This window comes from Eschrichtius robustus, chromosome 5 (assembly GCF_028021215.1).
Source record: "Eschrichtius robustus isolate mEscRob2 chromosome 5, mEscRob2.pri, whole genome shotgun sequence".
NCBI classification, from domain to species: Eukaryota; Metazoa; Chordata; class Mammalia; order Artiodactyla; family Eschrichtiidae; genus Eschrichtius; species Eschrichtius robustus.
The window spans coordinates 61,287,438-61,305,428 of record NC_090828.1 but is presented as its reverse complement, the minus strand read 5'-3'; the positions used below and the strand labels follow the sequence as shown (position 1 = coordinate 61,305,428).

Genomic DNA, 17,991 nt, shown 5'->3' with positions numbered 1-17,991 from the left:
ACCAAAATGTATTTTTTAAAAGAAGTCTGACCTGTTTATTTTAAATAACTTCATTGCTTTCAACACTTATTTTAATTGACTGGATAATAATGTTTAAACAGACCAAAAAAAGGAAACAAGGCCTAAAGTAACACAAACAGCTAGAAATAGGAAAAGGTTAAGTGGCCTTTTTGAGACCTTCTCTTTCTGCTAACCAAAATGACTTGCATGTTTACACTAAAAATGATAAAAAGCAATTTAAAAAAAGTTTTGGATCTCCTAGGCTAACACTTATGCTAAAATTTTAATATATTAAAGTAATTTAGTAGTTTCACAATATCATTTTTTAATTTTTTTTTAAGTTTTTAAAAAATTAATTAATTTATTCATTTTTGGCTCTGTTGGGTCTTCATTGCTGCAGGCAGGCTTTCTCTAGTTGCGGTGCGCGGGCTTCTCACTGAGGTGGCTTCTCTTGTTGCAGAGCACGGGCTCTAGGTGCACGGGCTTCAGCAGTTGTGGCGCATGGGCTCAGCAGTTGTGGCTCACCGGCTTAGTTGCTCCGTGGCATGTGGGATCCTCCCGGACCAGGGATCGAACCCATGCCCCCTGCATTGGCAGGCGGATTCTTAACCACTGTGCCACCAGGGAAGTCCCACAATATCATTTCTATTTTGTTGCTATCATTTCAAAGACTGAACTAAAATGACTTTAAATGAAATTAACCAAATATTATATCCATACTCCAAATAACTTTAGAGTTAATCATTTGCCATTTCAAATATGTTTCTGAAGCAGTCATAAATCCCTCTTGGGCAAGAAGTCAAGGACACACGAAAGACATAGACAAGAAGTAGCTGACAGTATCTGAATAAAAATAGTCTATTCTCTCGATTAAACTTTTTCCTAACCTAACGCAAGTATTTTAATGTAAAAGTGCACATAGCTTTGACATTTCCAGAAATATTTGAATTTACTTTGAGTATAGTTCATGTGTTTGAAAAAGCCTTGACATTCTGAAGCTTGAGAAAGAAAATGAATCTTAATGAAAAATTAGAATCTTTATACACTTAATCAAAATTATTGCTGATAAAAGACAGTAGGGTTTCATATACAGATTTATGTTGTACTTGCACTGAACTACCTCTAGCACCAAATGATAAGATCATGTTATCTAGAAATGTTTTGCCTATCAAGCCTACAGATCAACACATCAAGACCTCACTTGACTGTAGTAAATTGGATAACAGTAACTCCTTTGCAATTTACCAAATTTAACCTTAAGTAACCTTTAGAATGTATGCAACCTACATCACAGGTTAACTATAAAGTAGACTTTACAAAGAGTCTATACACAACCCTAAATTTCCATTGAGTAAAGAAAAAAAAAAGGTTAACTTAAAATTCAATGACATGAATGAGTAAACCCAAATAGTCTAAATGATATTAAATTACCTGTTTAAATGGTTTAAGTTCAAAAACAGATTTTATTTGATGTTTGATATTTCTAAAAGATTTTCCAGAGATTATAAAGGAAAATTCTGACAGGCTGTGACTAGAAAGTTGGTTACTTTTTAAAAAATTATACAGTGTGTCAAGATAAAGGATTTTCTTTTTTCAGTAATACCAAAACAAGGTAATATATCTAGAAGCACTACTTATTAAGCCGAAAATCTGCTTAAATCAAATCTTTCAGGTTACTTTGTTTTCACTTGTAAAACATTTATCAAGCACCAACTTTGTGCTGGGCATTAGGCCTGGTACTAGGGATGTAGAGATCAAAAAAACTTAGCTCCAGCCCTCAAGTTGCTCAGAGAGGATGGCATGATGGACACTGAAACTAAGGTCAGAAAACAGGAACTAAGCCTGGGTCTTTAACTAGTAGAGATTTCTTGAGCAAACACATAGCTTCTCAGAGTTTCTTTAACAAGAAGTTACGGAAAGATAGATATTTTTGTAAGGGAGAAAATGAGATCTTGAACACCAAAGTACTTGGAAATTGTAAAGCTAATGCATATGGACATAGTTATTCTAAAATGCTTAGAAAACACAGAAAAGCAGAGGATCCCAGTTTCCCTCCTTGTGTATTGAATCCTTCTGCTTCTGATCGAACATGAAGGAGTTACTCTTCTAACTCCTCACCTTTATCCAAACCAAGGTTTCTTTGGGGTTGACTTCCACTATTCTTGGGTTTACCAGAAAATCAGTCCTGACTGGTCTAGGCAGCTTCATCTCTGCTCAGCCAACATGTGGCTGTAACATGAGTCAAAACACACTGTTCCTCCATGACTTTGCTCCAATTAAGATACACTGACATTTTCAGATCTTAACATCCTTGCGATTTCAGTAATTCTCAAACGACAACGTCACAAAGTTCAGTAACTACAAATATCACGTAGAGCATTTCCCATATAGAAAAACGAATTACATGAACAGTGGAGGAGAAAGACAGGTACCAAGGCAAGAGCTGAGCACATGAAGCTAATCCTCTTGCTGTCCTTCACTATTATTACTGCTCTTACTCCTAATGGAAGCCAAATTTAGTCAGGAATGCATGCCCTTTCACTACACAAGCACTCTATGCAACAAGCAAAGACCGCAACAGATCCAACAACACAAACCCTGTTACAATAGTACAATGTGGAATTCATCTATCATAAATAATATTTTAATGAGAAAAAATAATTTTTAACACATATGGTCACATAAATTTTAACAACTCTATTGAGCCGCATTAATTTTTTTTAAACAGAGATTTTAATTAGTGACACAAAATTTTTCTGATATTTACTAAAATCTACAAATGCATTAGGAAAAGGCAGTTTTATATATCTAATTAGCACTTTCAGTTGCATATTTCACGTATACTAGAAACAAAGCCTTCTATTTAATTTTGCAAAGAAAATTCTCCAGAAGTCTGCCTTTCTCACTCTGACTGCTTCATGAAATACTATTCTCTTTTTGCTTTAATATATGTATTTTTTACTGTCCATTACAGCAAGTCCTACTGTCAGCTACTAAACAATGCAATTTCTAACAGAATGAGGAGGTGTAAGACTCTCCTTAATCACTGAAATCAACTAAAGCTACCATAATAAACTAAGTCTATCAAAACAACCCCTAAAAATGGCCGAAAACCTTGGAAATAAAATAATGACCCCAGACAAGTCAATAACTGGAACTAGAATGCTTCTCCGGGCAGATTAAGTTGAATAATTAATTTGCATTGTTTTTAAAATAAATACTTCAATCTCTTGGTCTAAGTAACCATGGGAACATACAAGGAGCGTATATACTTATAAGCCGGGGCAAATCACGTTTGACAATCAAGGTGCAGCTCCTAGGAGTACAGAATGCTTTACTGTTGGTAAGCCTTGATTAAATAGCAAGATTTTTGCCATGGAGAAAGAAGGCCCTTTATCCTGGTAGGGAGCAAAGACAGATCAACAAAATGCAATGTAGGAACCTGGCTTGGGTCCTGATTTTAAAAAAGCAACTTTAAAAAAATCAAACAAGGGACTTCCCTGGTGGCGCAGTGGTTGAGAATCTGCCTGCCAATGCAAGGGACACGGATCCGAGCCCTGGTCCGGGAAGATCCCACATGCTGTGGAGCAACTAAGCCCGTGTGCCACAACTACTGAGCTTGCGCTCTAGAGCCTACGAGCCACAACTACTGAAGCCTGTGTGCCACAACTACTGAAGCCCGCTCACCTAGAGCCCGTGCTCTGCAACAAGAGAAGCCACTGCAATGAGAAGCCCGCACACTGCAACAAAGAGCAGCCTCCGCTCGCCACAACTAGAGAAAGCCAGCGCGTCAGCAACGAAGACCCAGTGCAGCCAAAAATAAAAATTAAAAAAAAAAAAGTTACCTTTAAAAAGAAAAAATGAAACAAGCATGGAAATTTCAACAGTGAATGGAAATCCATGTGGTTAAGGAAAAATTTTAGGTGTGACAACGTATTGTGGTTTGGTTGGTTTTTCAGAGTCATCATCTTTTAGAGACAGACACTAAAGTATTTATGCATGCAGTGATAGGATGTCTGGGAATTGCTTCAGAATAATCCAGTGCAGCTGCAATATAGATGAAGCAAAATTAGCTATGATAGTTGGTGAAGATCAGTGATGGGTACATAGCAATTCATTATGCTACCTTCTTTAAATTCATATGTGTTTGAAATTTTCCATAATAAAAAAGGCTTTTTAAAAGGTTACAAAAAAACAATGAGATGATTCTACACTTACTACCATACCTGTATTGCCATACAATATTAAGCAAAAAAGGCATGTTGTATTAACATACATAAAGCAAGTCTCTTCCATTTACCATACAACCTTGAGGAGGTTGCTTAACTGTTCTGGGGCTCAGTTTTCTCATCTATAAAATGGGAATATTAATGGCACCTACCTTATAGAGTTGTTCTGAGGATTGCGTATGATTTGTATAAAACACTTAAAACGGTGCCTAAGACATAATAGTAAGCAAACAATAGCACAGTTCTAGAAGCCCAATACTGGCCATGGCACTGGTTTCAGTGAACAATGTTTCAGAAATTTCAGCAGCACTAAGTAAAAGAGAGCTGGACAGAACAGGGAGATGATGATTTTTTTAAAATTACACACATAAAGAATGAATTACAAGTCTCTCTTTCACATCTGTGTCTTGGTATTTCTTGGTTGGACTATTTTTCCTTCTCTGATTCAGAAAGAGCAACTGAAGGTTCAAAAGAAAACTGCATATATCTTCCACAGTCTCCCAGTCTTAGACCATGGCTCTACCCCTTCTCAAAACCTACAGACTGGTGAGAAATTACCTCTTACGGTGGTATTTCTGAATGTGGGGATCTGTGAAGATCTTCAGATGTATATCTCAAGAATGTGAGTAGGACTGCCCTGGCGGTGCAGTGGTTAAGAATCCGCCTGCCAATGCAGGGGACATGGGTTGAGCCCTGGTCCGGGAAGATCCCACAGGCCGTGGAGCAACTAAGCCTGTGCACTACAACTACTGAAGCCAGCGCACCTAGAGCACGTGCTCCGCAACAAAAAGAAGCCACTGCAATGAGAAGCCTGCGCACCACAACGAAGAGTAGCCCCCGCTCACTGCAACTAGAGAAAAGCCCGCGCACAGCAACGAAGACCCAACACATCAAAAAAAAAAAAAAAAAAAGAATGTGAGTAATTAACTGATTAAATGTACATAATCATAAACACTTATTAGCATCTTTAGTCACTTTATAGGTCCAGCACAGTTACCTGGGGAACACAAGGGACTGAGATCCTTTTCAGGAAAGAAAAGTCCTCACCTCAGAAGAAAAGGAAGGGGACAAAGAACTAAGCTTTACTAGATTCTCCATGTGTCAGGCACTATTTACACATTACCTTATTTATCTTTATAACATCCCTACATGCTAGATATGGTTACTCTTTCTTAGACAGATGAGGAAACAGACTCCAAAAGTAATGTAAACACCTAAGGTCATATAGCAAAAAGGGATCAAATAAGGATTCAAGTTCTGGTTAGATTACAAAGCCCATGTAGGTTCCAGCTACACTCTGTTGCCTCCTGAATGAAAAGGAGTCAACCAAGGCCCAGCTCAAGATATTCTAAGAATGCTGTGGACAGGAGAAAATGAAACTGAAAGAATCACAGTCTACTCAAGGCAGTCATCCACGAGAAAGTACAGAAATGTATGAGAAAGCTTACATTTCAATATGATCTATCTAAGTACAATGTATTTAAAATATAAATTGAATCATTCCACTTCCAAGGTGAAGGACCTCCAGCGGTTTCCACGACACTCTTTATAAGAAGAATCCAACCTCTTCTTCATGGCCTACAAACAAGGCCCTGCTTGGTGTGGCTCCTTCAGCCTCATCTCTTACTGGCCACGCACCCCCTCACTCACTGACGCTTCAGGCACACTGGCCTCATTTTTGTTTGTTGAACATACCAAACCCTATCAACATCTAGGCCCTTGTACTTGCGGAACTCTCTATACCTACCTTTCAGTTCTCAGCCCTAATATCACTTCCTCAGGGGCCTTCACTAGCCACCATCTTGAAAAACAATCACCTTTTCCATCATTCCATTTATTGGACTTGTCACAATCTGTAGTTGGTTTTTGTTTGTTTGTTTGTTTCTCAGTGTGTGGGCTTTGTTATTGTCTGTCTCACCCCTACCTAGAATGTGAGGTCCTACCTTCACTAAACTCCTCTATCTTATCTACAAAGGTAGAACCACACATATGCCTAGCCTATCACATAGAAGACAATTAAAAATGTATTGATTGGTAGTAGAACATAGATGGCATTTAATAACACATTTTTTCATCTTTTCAATTATTTTTAATCTGTCTAGTTGATTCAAGGATAAAGGCTTCACTATGTTGCTAGTATGCCCTTAATGCCTAACACTTTTTTATTAATGAGAACTCTACATAGTTTACGGCAAATACTTTATAAACTAAAGATAAAGGTTATCATCTTCAATTCCTATAGTCTGAAAAACTGGTGAAAACCTGTTAATTGGCGTGGCTAAGAAAACTATATATCCCCTTCTGTGTGTCTCTTACTGGGTTCTACAACCCAATTTACACTGCAAAGTCCTTTTTTAACTTCAGGTTCTGAATTACTAAGTTCTTACTTTTTAAATTATTCACTTGCTCAAAATTTAATACATATACATTGAAATTTTGTTTTTATTTCCCCCGAATTCTTTCCCCAACCAAGTTAACATTATCTATCCTTCCATACCTTTCTTAATGCCCATTAAATCATATCAAACATATATATGTTTAAATATACATACAACATATATGAAGTAATGTTTAGAAAAGTAGAATCATTCTACATAAACTTTTTTACATCTTTCTATCCTCATTTATAGTACATTGGAAATCCCTCTAAATCAGCTGGAATAAGCCTAACTCATTCTTTCTCGTATCTGCATAATTTTCCATGTTATGGCTATTTCATAATTTTTCTACCGCTTCCCTTTGATAGCATTTATTTTGTCCCCCCCTTTTATTTTTTCTATTTTTTGAGGGACAATTGAGTGCTGCCACTAACAACCTTGTACATATATATTCTTATGAATATTTTTATTTCTCTGGGATAAATATCCCAAAAGTAGGATTGCTTGTTTAAGTGGTATCTTTTTATTTTAAACCATTGCCAACTGCTTTGCAAAGAGTCTTTGTTTCCACAAATGCAGTATGAGAGCACCTTTCTTCTCCACATTTGGCCTCAGTAGATGTTATCATCTTTCAATACTTGATAATCTTATTAGAACTGTAATATTGTGGTACACATTCTACACTTTGGAAAACATAGTCCTAACTCATATTTCAACAAAATAGAAAAGTCTCCTGCCAAAAGCCCTGCTTAATTCCCTTCTCAGCCACAGGTTACTGCCAAAAGTAAATAAATATGTAATATGTAAACAAATATTTACTGAATGAAGGACATTTCTTTCAATCAAAAATTTATATGTTATCATAAAAACCCTAAGGAAGAATCACTCTTTGCGTTACATTAGCAGCAGCATCTTCTATACCTACTTTCTAATGTAAAATAAACAAGATAGAAAAAATGCATTTTCATAATTTTATATGGGATATGATCTTCATTGTTACATTGGTGATAATAAAAAAAAAAGAACAGGATCAAAATAATATTTGGTTTCTACATTGCCATACATTTTTGGTCTAGCATATACAACGGTACAGTCTCAACATGTATTGCTTTTATCATAGAATACATTGGTAAATGAACAACAGAAAATCTATCAACTAAAAAACAGACAGAGGGCTTCCCTGGTGGTGCAGTGGTTAAGAATCCTCCTGCCAATGCAGGGGACACGGGTTCGAGCCCTGGTCCGGGAAGATCCCACGTGCTGCGGAGCAAGCCTGTGTGCCACAACTACTGAGCCTGCGCTCTAGAGCCCACGAGCCACAACTACAGAGCCCACGTGCCACAACTACTGAGCCCGCGCACCTAGAGCCCACAAGCCACAACTACTGAGCCCACATGCCACAACTGAGCCCGCGCACCTACAGCCCGTGCTCTGCAACAAGAGAAGCCACCGCGATGAGAAGCCCGCGCAACACAACGAAGAGTAGCCCCCGCTCGCCACAGCTAGAGAAAGCCCGTGCACAGCAACGAAGATCCAACGCAGCCAAAAGTAAATAAAATAAAATAAATAAATTTATAAAAAAAAAAAAAGACAGAGATCTTGAAAAATCATTCACTTAAAACAGTTTTTTGTTTTGGTTTGGTTTGGTTTTTTCGGCCCCACCACGCAGCTTGCAGGATCTTAGTTCCCAACCAGGGATTGAACCGGGGGCCACAGCAGTGAAAGCGCCAAGTCCTAACCACTGGACAGCCAGGGAAGTCCCTTAAAACAGTTTTTTGATAAACCTACTTTGCCACAAAGCACAGACCAAACCAGATTAACTCTTCATTTTGAAATTCGTCAGGCTTATAACAAACAGCCTGTGACATTCCTGTTGTCCTCACCTCACCTCCCTCTGCATTGCTTCTGTTGGTCTCCTTTTGCTGCTGTATACCTCTGATGTAGCAAATTTGGGTCAATGATAGTGTGTGGGTGAGAGAGGTAAAAGAAGGCATAAATCAAGAAATGACAGTTGTAAGGGTAGCAACAGTAAAATATTAGCTTGACAGCTGGTTGTAAAATTATAGCAGTCTAACACATAAGAATTCATAGCTTTGCTCCAATTTTATGAACTTGGGTGGCAGGAAAAAGCAGAATCCTAGTGAATATTATTGTTCTTTTTTAATTAATAGAAAACATAGCTCATCAAAATTTGAGAAACAATGAACACAGACAAAATAAACCTATTTCTCTATACTCAGAACCATAATGCTTTACTCTCATGAACTTGCACACATGATTCCATTAAACATAGATATAACAGCACTTTCAAACAGGAATATTTTGCTGTTTACAAAACAAATGATTTTTTGAGCCACACCGACTATTTGTGAATTTAGACAGTTAATGCCACAGATCTAAATTTTATAAAAGAGAGCTTTCAACTGCATTCTAAAATTCAAAATTAAATCTTCTCTTTAAGTAGCTCAAATGACCCTGAACTCAAGTGACCCCCAAATCCTACCAAAACCAAATTATACTAATAACAGAATAATCTAGAATAATCTAGAATAATAATAATCTAGAATAATCTTTTAGTCTTTGACTATAGCCTTTGACTATACCCTTTTTGTGAAACTCTAAACTCCCATGGGATCATTCTCCCTAGTTCTCCTCCTCCTCCTTCCACTTCAATTGAGGCTATCACTTACAAATCAGTCCCTTATTCCCTGTCTGGTTTCTTTTATAATTAATCCCCCTAACCCAAGGATTCATCTACCACCTGTACAAATTTGTATGACTTTTACTTACTGGGACACATTTATTTAGCAACCAAACTTCAAACCGCCCCCCCGTCAAATTCCCAAAATAGATGCCTTATAAATTAACATATATTCTAAAAATGCCAGATTCACTACTCCTTCCTTTACTTTCATATTTAATACCAAATTCAATTGATTCATCCCTTCCAAAGTGCCTGGTATTGCCCTTCCATTCCATTTCCTCAGCCATCGGCCACTCCAGGTCATTATCTCCAACATGAATTATTTCAATAGCCTCTTAACTGATCTCTCTACCTACTTCCAACCTCTCCACACTTTATCCAACACACACAAAGAGCTGCCAGAATTCACCATTTCAGTTTGCCCACTCAGAAACCCACAGTGCCTTCCTACTGTTGCAAATCCAAACTCCTTGGCCAAATGTTCTAGGTAGTCACAGTGTAAAGGTACTTTTTTTCATCACCTAGGTAACCAGATTTTTTTTTTTCTTTAACTTCTTAACAAACACAGCTGCTGTTAGACCCTTACCTACCTCTAGCTTTCAAAAGTCAACCCATTTCAAGATCCCACAAATGGTAGAGAATAAGGGTTAAGAAGATGGATTCTATAGTTTGATCTGAATCCAATCTCTACCACTTATGAGCTAAGTGACATTAACCAAGCCAATTAACTTCATCTGTTTAACAGGGACAATAATGCTATCTCCTAAGGTTGTTATGAAAATTAATAAAATACCCTTACCTGAAATATTGTAAATCAACTACATGTCAATTAAAAATTTTTAAAAAAGAAAATTAATATAATACCCTTAGAGGACTAGGTCAATACCCAGCATACTACAGAACGATCAGTAAATGATAGCTACTGTCATTATTATTACATGACCACAATTATCTAGACAAACCAACTTGACTGTCATACCAGAGGCTATGCATTTGCCTTCATTATTCTTGACTCCCTCTACCAAAAACTGTGGGAGACTGAACCCGTCTCAAAGAGGAGCTAGTCACATGTCCATTACCATTCAAGTCTTGGCTCAATCCTCCCCTGTAATTATTCAATATACTAAACTAAATACAAGTGCATACATGGCACACAAATAATCCTCAGTAAATATATGTAGCAACATTAAGTTGTAAAGAAATGCATAGTTAGTATGTATTTTTGCCTGCTACTACCTCTAAAATATTTATAAACCATATGTATCTAAAACAAAACTTTCTAAATAATGTCCTACAGCTTCAAGTAACTATAGTTTGAAGTATTTAAGACAGAAATTTAAAAATCTATGTTACTTGCTAACTGCCCTCAAACTGATTCAACTAAAGCTGCTTCAGCTACTTGAAGGTAAGTATCTCCTCTGTCTCTTATCAATAACTCTTGGGTCAGTGCTTTACAGTTAGTGCTAAACATACAATCATAAATTCCACAAATTTTCAGTATAAAAAATAAGGGCATCATCAAAATAATGTGTAAAAAGATAAGATTTAAAAGTTTTCAAAAAGCTAGGCACAGTCCCAGCTCTCTCTATTTGCATCCTCCCCTCTCCCCAAAAACCAAATCCATACAGAATCACAGATTTTTTCCATAGGATTTTTAAAGCTGAAAGGACTTCAGTTCACATTCCCTTATGGCCCACTGAGTCCCACATGAGAAGATGAAGCCCAGGAAAGCCAGATAATTAGCTTACAGGTACCACAACCAGATAGAGGCAGGGCTGGCAACTGAACCCAGTGTTCCTAACACCTGGGTCAGTGCTCTGTTCATCACCTCCTGCAGCATTTCAAATGATTTCTTCCATGCCTACCAAATTTAGAAAATAAAATTAACTATATCACATGAACTCCTCATAAAACAATTGAGTACATGGTGTGGTTAACACTGACATATTTTTGGTTATTTTCAAGAACAACTGTGAGGAATAGAGGTTTTGAACCATAAATAGAGCATTTCTATCACAATTACTTTTGTTCTGGAAATGATGCTTCCCTTCATCAGATTTTATAAAATTTAAGATTCTCATTTTCACTAATTGGTCATCTGTGAAGCGTGCTCCCCAACAATAGCTTAAGCAACTCACATGTCTCAGATAAAAATGTCATCTATTCCAGGCTGATCTGTATATGTTAGAGTCTGTTCCTAATATAGAATCATAGACTTTTGCAGTTGGAAGGAACCTTGGAGATCACCTCTCATTTTACAGAGGAAACTAATACCCAGCAGGGACCTGCCCAAGGTCAAAGTTTCTATACGAGAACCAGGTCCAGTATAGAAAGTTCTTAAAAGAAGATTTCAGAGAAAAACACAACATTTGGTAGAACACCTTAGCTTGTCTCCCTCTATATGTACTTTGGTACAATTTCCTGCATGCAGAACTTTTGAAATTTAAGAAAAGAAAGCAAAACAAAAAAACTAAGCCAATTTTTTAGAAGTCTACAGCAAGTCACTGATCCTAAAAACTTAGCAGAAGTGAAGGTGGATCCTTGCAAGAATCCCAAACAGTAACATTTTGTAACACAAGCCCCAATGCCCATGAATATAATATAAATAAACAGAGGTAGAAAACACACACAAATTAAGAGCAGCTATAATATTCTTATCTCTGTAACAAATTACACAGTTGCTTAGAAGTAGGAAAACTTTATAAACACACAACTTTCAAGGAAAAAAGAATTTTAATCATCATACCTATCAATTGCACAAGAGTGTCAATACGTTTTGAAATTTTATTTTGGTCACAATGGTTAAGAGAAGCTGGAAATTCTTTTTAGTGTTTTTTTACATGTCTTAAGTCATGTTAAAAAAATAATGCGAGGGAAATCTTTTTATAAAAACTTAATAAGAGACTTATAATCTACATTATCTATTGTCATGTTCTTAAGAATACATGAAAATAGAACATTCCTGAAAGTTAAGGCCTAAAAAGTACTAGACTTACATCTCCCCCACCAAGAAAAAGCACAGCACATAAGCCAATTTACCTGTAGGAATATGTTTCTTAACTCCTGAGGATCACCTCGCTTGGTTGTCTGCACCTGTAAGAAAAAAAAAAAAGCCAGTTAATGCTTCACTAGAGACCAGGCAATCTCTTGAGATTACCGTTCACAAATGCCAGCAATCAATGCTCTTATCTTTTATAAGGGCATTTAGCTTAAAACAAACCAAAAGCGCTAATACTGATAACAACTGTCAAATTGGAGCTCTGTGACCACAAGGTGGAAAGACAGGTGTGAAGAGCCTAAAATATAGCAAATCTACCAGATAGATTTCCCCTGGACTGGAAAGGGAAGACCATGAGGATCAATCCCCGACCTTACTCCACATCCACCAGCAACACATTTGGCAACCACCCACCTTCACATCAAGAGGCCATTAAGAGTAGAGACAACAGGAAAGTTGAAACTCCCAAATTAATCGCATGGCCTACTGGCCTTTCTTCCCGTGGAAAGCAATCCAGAATATAATTATCTCCACGCCCCTCTCTTTCTCCACCCAACCTAAAATAATGAAAACTGCTGCAACGTTTCTAAATACTTTAGCCATCCTGCCACCTGCAGCTCAAATGCCAACCACTGCCCCCGGCTACAGAGCCCCCAAAATACTCAATTACTCACCCCCTCCCCCACCGCGGTACACAGATGCCTTAGGCATCCCCGGCTATATATGCCACTTCCTCCCACTCCCTTTCTGATGCCCTCCAACCCCTGGCTCACAATCCCATGTACCCAGGGCAGGATAAGACGCTTCCTTCACCGACCTGTGGTCCTTACAAGCCCCTCCAACTCACAATCCCTCCTCCTTCCCCTCCCCCGGCCGGGCATCCTCTCCCTCCGGTCCAAGCCCCGCACGGCTCCCCCTGGAGCCCCAGGACACGCTATCTAACAATCAGGCAAAGAAGAAAATAGGAAGAGGTGAGGGGCTGCAGGCACGGTCCCCGGAATGTCTCTTATGAAATAAAGGCAGCAGCAGAGAGTTAGAGTCACCTTGACCGCCATGCTGTGCTCAGAAGCCGGGGACGAGCGAGTGAGCGAGCAGGGCCGAGCTGTCAGGGCACGCGCGCGCCGCCTTCCCGGCCGCGCCCGCCCTGCCTCCCGCTCGCCGGCGCCGCGCGCGCCTCTATGCAAATGAGCCCGGGGCGGGCGGGGCCGGCAGAAGGCCCGGCGTCCCGGCCAGAAAGAGCTGGCCCACGGCGCGGAGGGGGACGCGCCTTCCGCTGGGGAGACTGGAGAACCAAGCCGTGGGATTCCGACGTGCCGCGTGGTTGCCGGCAGCTGAGTAGCCGCCAGGAAAGCCCCAGGTCTCTTAAGGCCTCTTAGTGGGTGTGGCTTTGGGAGCCGACTTCAGCCAAAGTCGTTTTCTCCTGAGACTTAGAGCAACACTTGGGGCCTAGATTGAGCAAGATTTCGAAGTATCAAAGAACATGTCCCATTTAAAAGAATAACAGCAAGTGAATTGATGACAACTAAAGGGAAATACTTACAATAAAACAGATTGGGAACCACTCACTCTGGGGAAAGCCTAAGTAAACATAACTTGAGAAATAGGCCCTTAAATTGGCATGCGATGAATACGCCTAATATACTTGTGCTTCGTGTACTGTTATAAAGCTTTATTAGTAGGCTCCACATTCCTAATCACCCGAATCCTTTGTGCCTGAGGTGGGGCACAAATGCCTAGGGGGAAAAAAAATCCATTTGACAGGGCTGGCACTGAATCCTGGCCCAACTTGCCTCTACATAAACATTTTCAGCCCTGTCTAAGAAAGGGTAGCTCTACTTTGAACCAAAATAATGTCTCTCAAACTGAGTCTTGCCATTATGACTATATTGAGCTGAATATTGAGTCACTCAACAAACGTTTGCTGGGCATCTATTATATGCCAGATACAGTCCTACTTATAAAGAATACAAACATTAATAACATATAGCCCTTACTGTCTAGGAGTTTACAGATGGTCAGTGCTTCCCCACAACCCCAAACCTAAGTGTATTTTTTTTGTTGTTTGTTTGTTTGTGTTTTTAAACCAAGCAAGCGCCCTGTTTAAAAAAGAAAGTCTAACAACTCCAAGGTTTAGCTTATTTCATTTAGCGCTATAATCCCTCTCCACCCTCTTCCATTTCCAGTGTTGAATCTCACAGGAGGCTTCCCTTTTCTCCAGTCTCACTAATCATAATATTTGTGCTAAGTATCCAAGTTAATATTGTAGAAATGAGGCAAGTGGACTGGCAAGTGGAAATTGTTGATAAATCAAGGTGGTGTACAAACATGTAGTAGAGCATTAGGAGATCACTGACTAATTAAACCAGGAGTGGGGCTCCTTCTAGATTAAGGGTACATACACCATCACTATGATGAGGAATGAGCTGGCATTTATGCCATCCCCGCATCAAGATGCTCACTTAAAATATTTGAAATAAATAGCATAATGAAATAAATGGCACATACACACAAAGATATTTGAACATCTAGAAATTTTAAGTGTGGAGATTGGTTTGGGCCTACACCTAGAAGTATAAAATGGTTCTTTATACTTTATTGAAATATTGCAAAAACCTACAAACTTTATAAGTTGTGCTTTTAACTTTTTCCTTGCTAAGAGTCTATATGGGGAAACGGCAGGGGTAGACTGGGGAGAAGTATGAAGGGTTAAGTGTCCAAGTTTGAGCAAATTATGTTTCAGTTGGTAGGCTGACCTGGAAATCAATAAATCAGAAATTATTATTTCAACCCAAGCCACTTATAGTTAGATACTAGATACTCTATACTGTACAAGTATTATACTCCCTGTAGGAACATTGGCGCTAATTGAAATAAATTCTCATTTTGGTGGAGAGGGAGGAGTGGCATATCAGAAATCAGATGAAATAGCTGTTCTCTTGCCATTGCATCTTCCTAAACTGCTCTTCCTCACAGTCTAAGTCCTATAAATTATGCAATGCAGATAACAGTGATCTTAGTTTGGGACCACAGTCTTCCTTATTCCCTTGTGGAGGCAGTAACAGCCAGTTTTCTTTTCAATAGATTTTGTAAGGAATTCATGGAATGAGCTGCTCTAGATGTTTAAGGCTGTGAGTGCCCTATTACTGTATTAGTCATGTACAAGCTGGTATTTAGTGGGAAACCTTATGATCAGATGGAGGATTGAACTAGGTGAGCTTTAATGCTTCTTTTAACACTCTAATGTTATGATTTGGAATGACCCAAATTTTAGTTAACAAACATTTATTAAGTGCCTTGAGTTGGTACTAAACTTGCTGTTGCAGCTATAGGAAATATAAGAAAACTAAATAGCATGATTCCCAAAGTATGGAGAATATTTTATTGCAGCAACTGCTACTATTCATTTTTTCAATGAATAAAGCTGAAAGAATGATACCAAAACCTTTGCATATATCAAAGGCCAAGGCAGCTTTAGGTAAAAATTGGGTAAAAACTCTGTGGTTTGTCACATATTCCCATTCCAGTCAAAAGTATATAACTGCAAGAGCAAACATCCTGCCCAGTCCCTCAGCCGCTCACCCCTCCCCTCCCCTGGGAATTTACTTGGACCTGGTTTTTGCCTCCCTTCCACTCAGAGGTCAATAAGGAAGGATGCTTTGGGTCTGATCCAAAGTAAAGAAAAAATTTCCACTTTAAAAATCGTGGAGCTTCCCTGGTGCCGCAGTGGTTGGGAGTCCACCTGCCAATGCAGGGGACGCGGGTTCGGGCCCTGGTCCGGGAGGATCCCACATGCCACGGGGCCGCTGGGCCTGCACTCTGGAAACCGCGAGCCGCGGCTGCTGTGACCGTGGGCCACAATCCCCGAGCTGGGAGCGCGTGCTCCACAACTGGAGGGGCCGCCGCGATGAGGGGCCTGCGCGCCGTGGCAGGGCGTGGCAGGGCGTGGCCACCCCCCCACCCCCGCTCGCAGTGGCAGGGCAGGGCTCGCGTGCAGCAGCGGGGACTTAACGCAGCCAAAAATAAATAAATTTTTTTTAAAATTGTGCTGGGAGAAAAACAAAGGCCCCAGAATATCCAAAGCAAACTTGAAAAAGAACAAAGTTGGAGGACTTTCACTACCTGGCTTCAAGATTTAGTATAAAGCTAAAGAAATCAATATAATATGGTACTGGCTGGCAAAAGGATTGGTAAATAAATCAATGAAACAGAATAGAGAGCTCAGAAATAATTCCAAAATTATAAAGTCATTTTATTTCTAACAAAGGTACCAATGCAATCCAACGGGGCAAGGAGTCTTTTCAACAAATGACACAACTAGCTAGATATGCATGTGGGAAAACAGAGAAACTTCAACCTCTACCTCAAAACATATACTAAAATAAATTTGAGATGAATCATAGACCTAAATGCAACAGGTAAAATCATAAAGCTTTTAGTAGAAAACATTAAAAAATATCTTCATGACTCAGAGGTAAAGGTGTTTTAGTCAGAACATAAAAATCAATAACCATAAATTAAGAAATTGATAAATTAGATTTCACTAAACTCAAAAATTTCTACTTATCAGAAGACAGCATTAAGAAAATTAATAGGACAAAAACAAAAAAAAAAAAAGAAAAAGAAAATAAATAGGCAAGCCACATCTAGGAGAAAAACTAGGAAACATATATAAAACAAAGGACTGATATCCAGGATATAAAGAACTCCTAAAACTCAATGGTAAATAAACAGCCTAGTTTAAAAATGGGCAAAAGACGCAAACATTTCACAAAAGAAGATATACAAATTGCTAATATGCACATGAAAAACTGCACAACATCATTAGTCATCAGGGAAATGCAAATTAAATCACAGTAAAAAGATAGTACTACACACCTGCTAGAATGGCTAAAATTAAAAAGACTGAAAACACCAGATTCTGGCAAGGATGTGGAGAAACCAGAGCTCTCATGCACAGTAGTGGAAGTGTAAATGATATAACCACTTTGGGAAAAGATCGAGCGGGTTCTTATAAAACTAAACATATACCTACATTATGAATCAGCAGTTCTACCTTTCAGTGTTTACCCAAGAGAAATGAAAATATGTGTGGATAAAAAGACTTGGTCAAGAATGTTCACAACCACTTTATTCATAAAAGCCAAAAACTTCAGACTTCCCTGGTGGCTCAGTGGATAAGACTCTGAGCTCCCAATGCAGGAGGCTTGAGTTCGATCCCTGGTCAGGGAACTAGATCCCACATGCATGCAGCAACTAAGAGTTCACACGCCACAACTAAGGAGCCACGTGCCGCAACTAAGGAGCCCAGGAGCCACAACTAAGGAGACCGCCTGCTGCAACAAAGGAGCCCACGTGCTGCAACTAAGGAGCCAGCAAGCCGCAACTAAGGAGCCCGCCTACCACAACTAAGACCCGGTGCAACCAAATAAATAAATATTTAAACAAATAAATAAAAGCCAAAAACTGGAAATAGCCCAGTCGTCCATTAATAGGAGAACGGATAAACAAACTATGATATATTCACAGAATGGAATACTATTCAGCAGTAAAAGAGAGCAAACTACTGATACACACAATGGCATGGATGAGTCGTAAAAGTATCATGCTAAATGAAAGAAGCCTTACATGGAATCATATACAAAAGAGCATATACTATGTGATTACATTTATGTGAAGTTCTAG

The 17,991-nt window shown here is 38.9% G+C and overlaps 1 protein-coding gene across 1 annotated transcript in view; it reads right to left on the bottom strand.

Annotated features, from left to right (window-relative positions):
* The window catches only part of SLC25A12 (solute carrier family 25 member 12), a 90,150-nt gene extending 76,614 nt beyond the window's left edge, over positions 1 to 13,536 (bottom strand). The window contains exons 1-2 of the mRNA XM_068544916.1: positions 13,353 to 13,536; positions 12,351 to 12,404 (exon numbers count right to left, since the gene is read on the bottom strand). Coding sequence (XP_068401017.1) covers positions 12,351 to 12,404; positions 13,353 to 13,364 — 66 coding nt within the window. The 5' untranslated portion in view covers positions 13,365 to 13,536. The remainder of the gene's footprint in view (positions 1 to 12,350; positions 12,405 to 13,352) is intronic.
* Between the last annotated feature and the right edge of the window lie 4,455 nt (positions 13,537 to 17,991).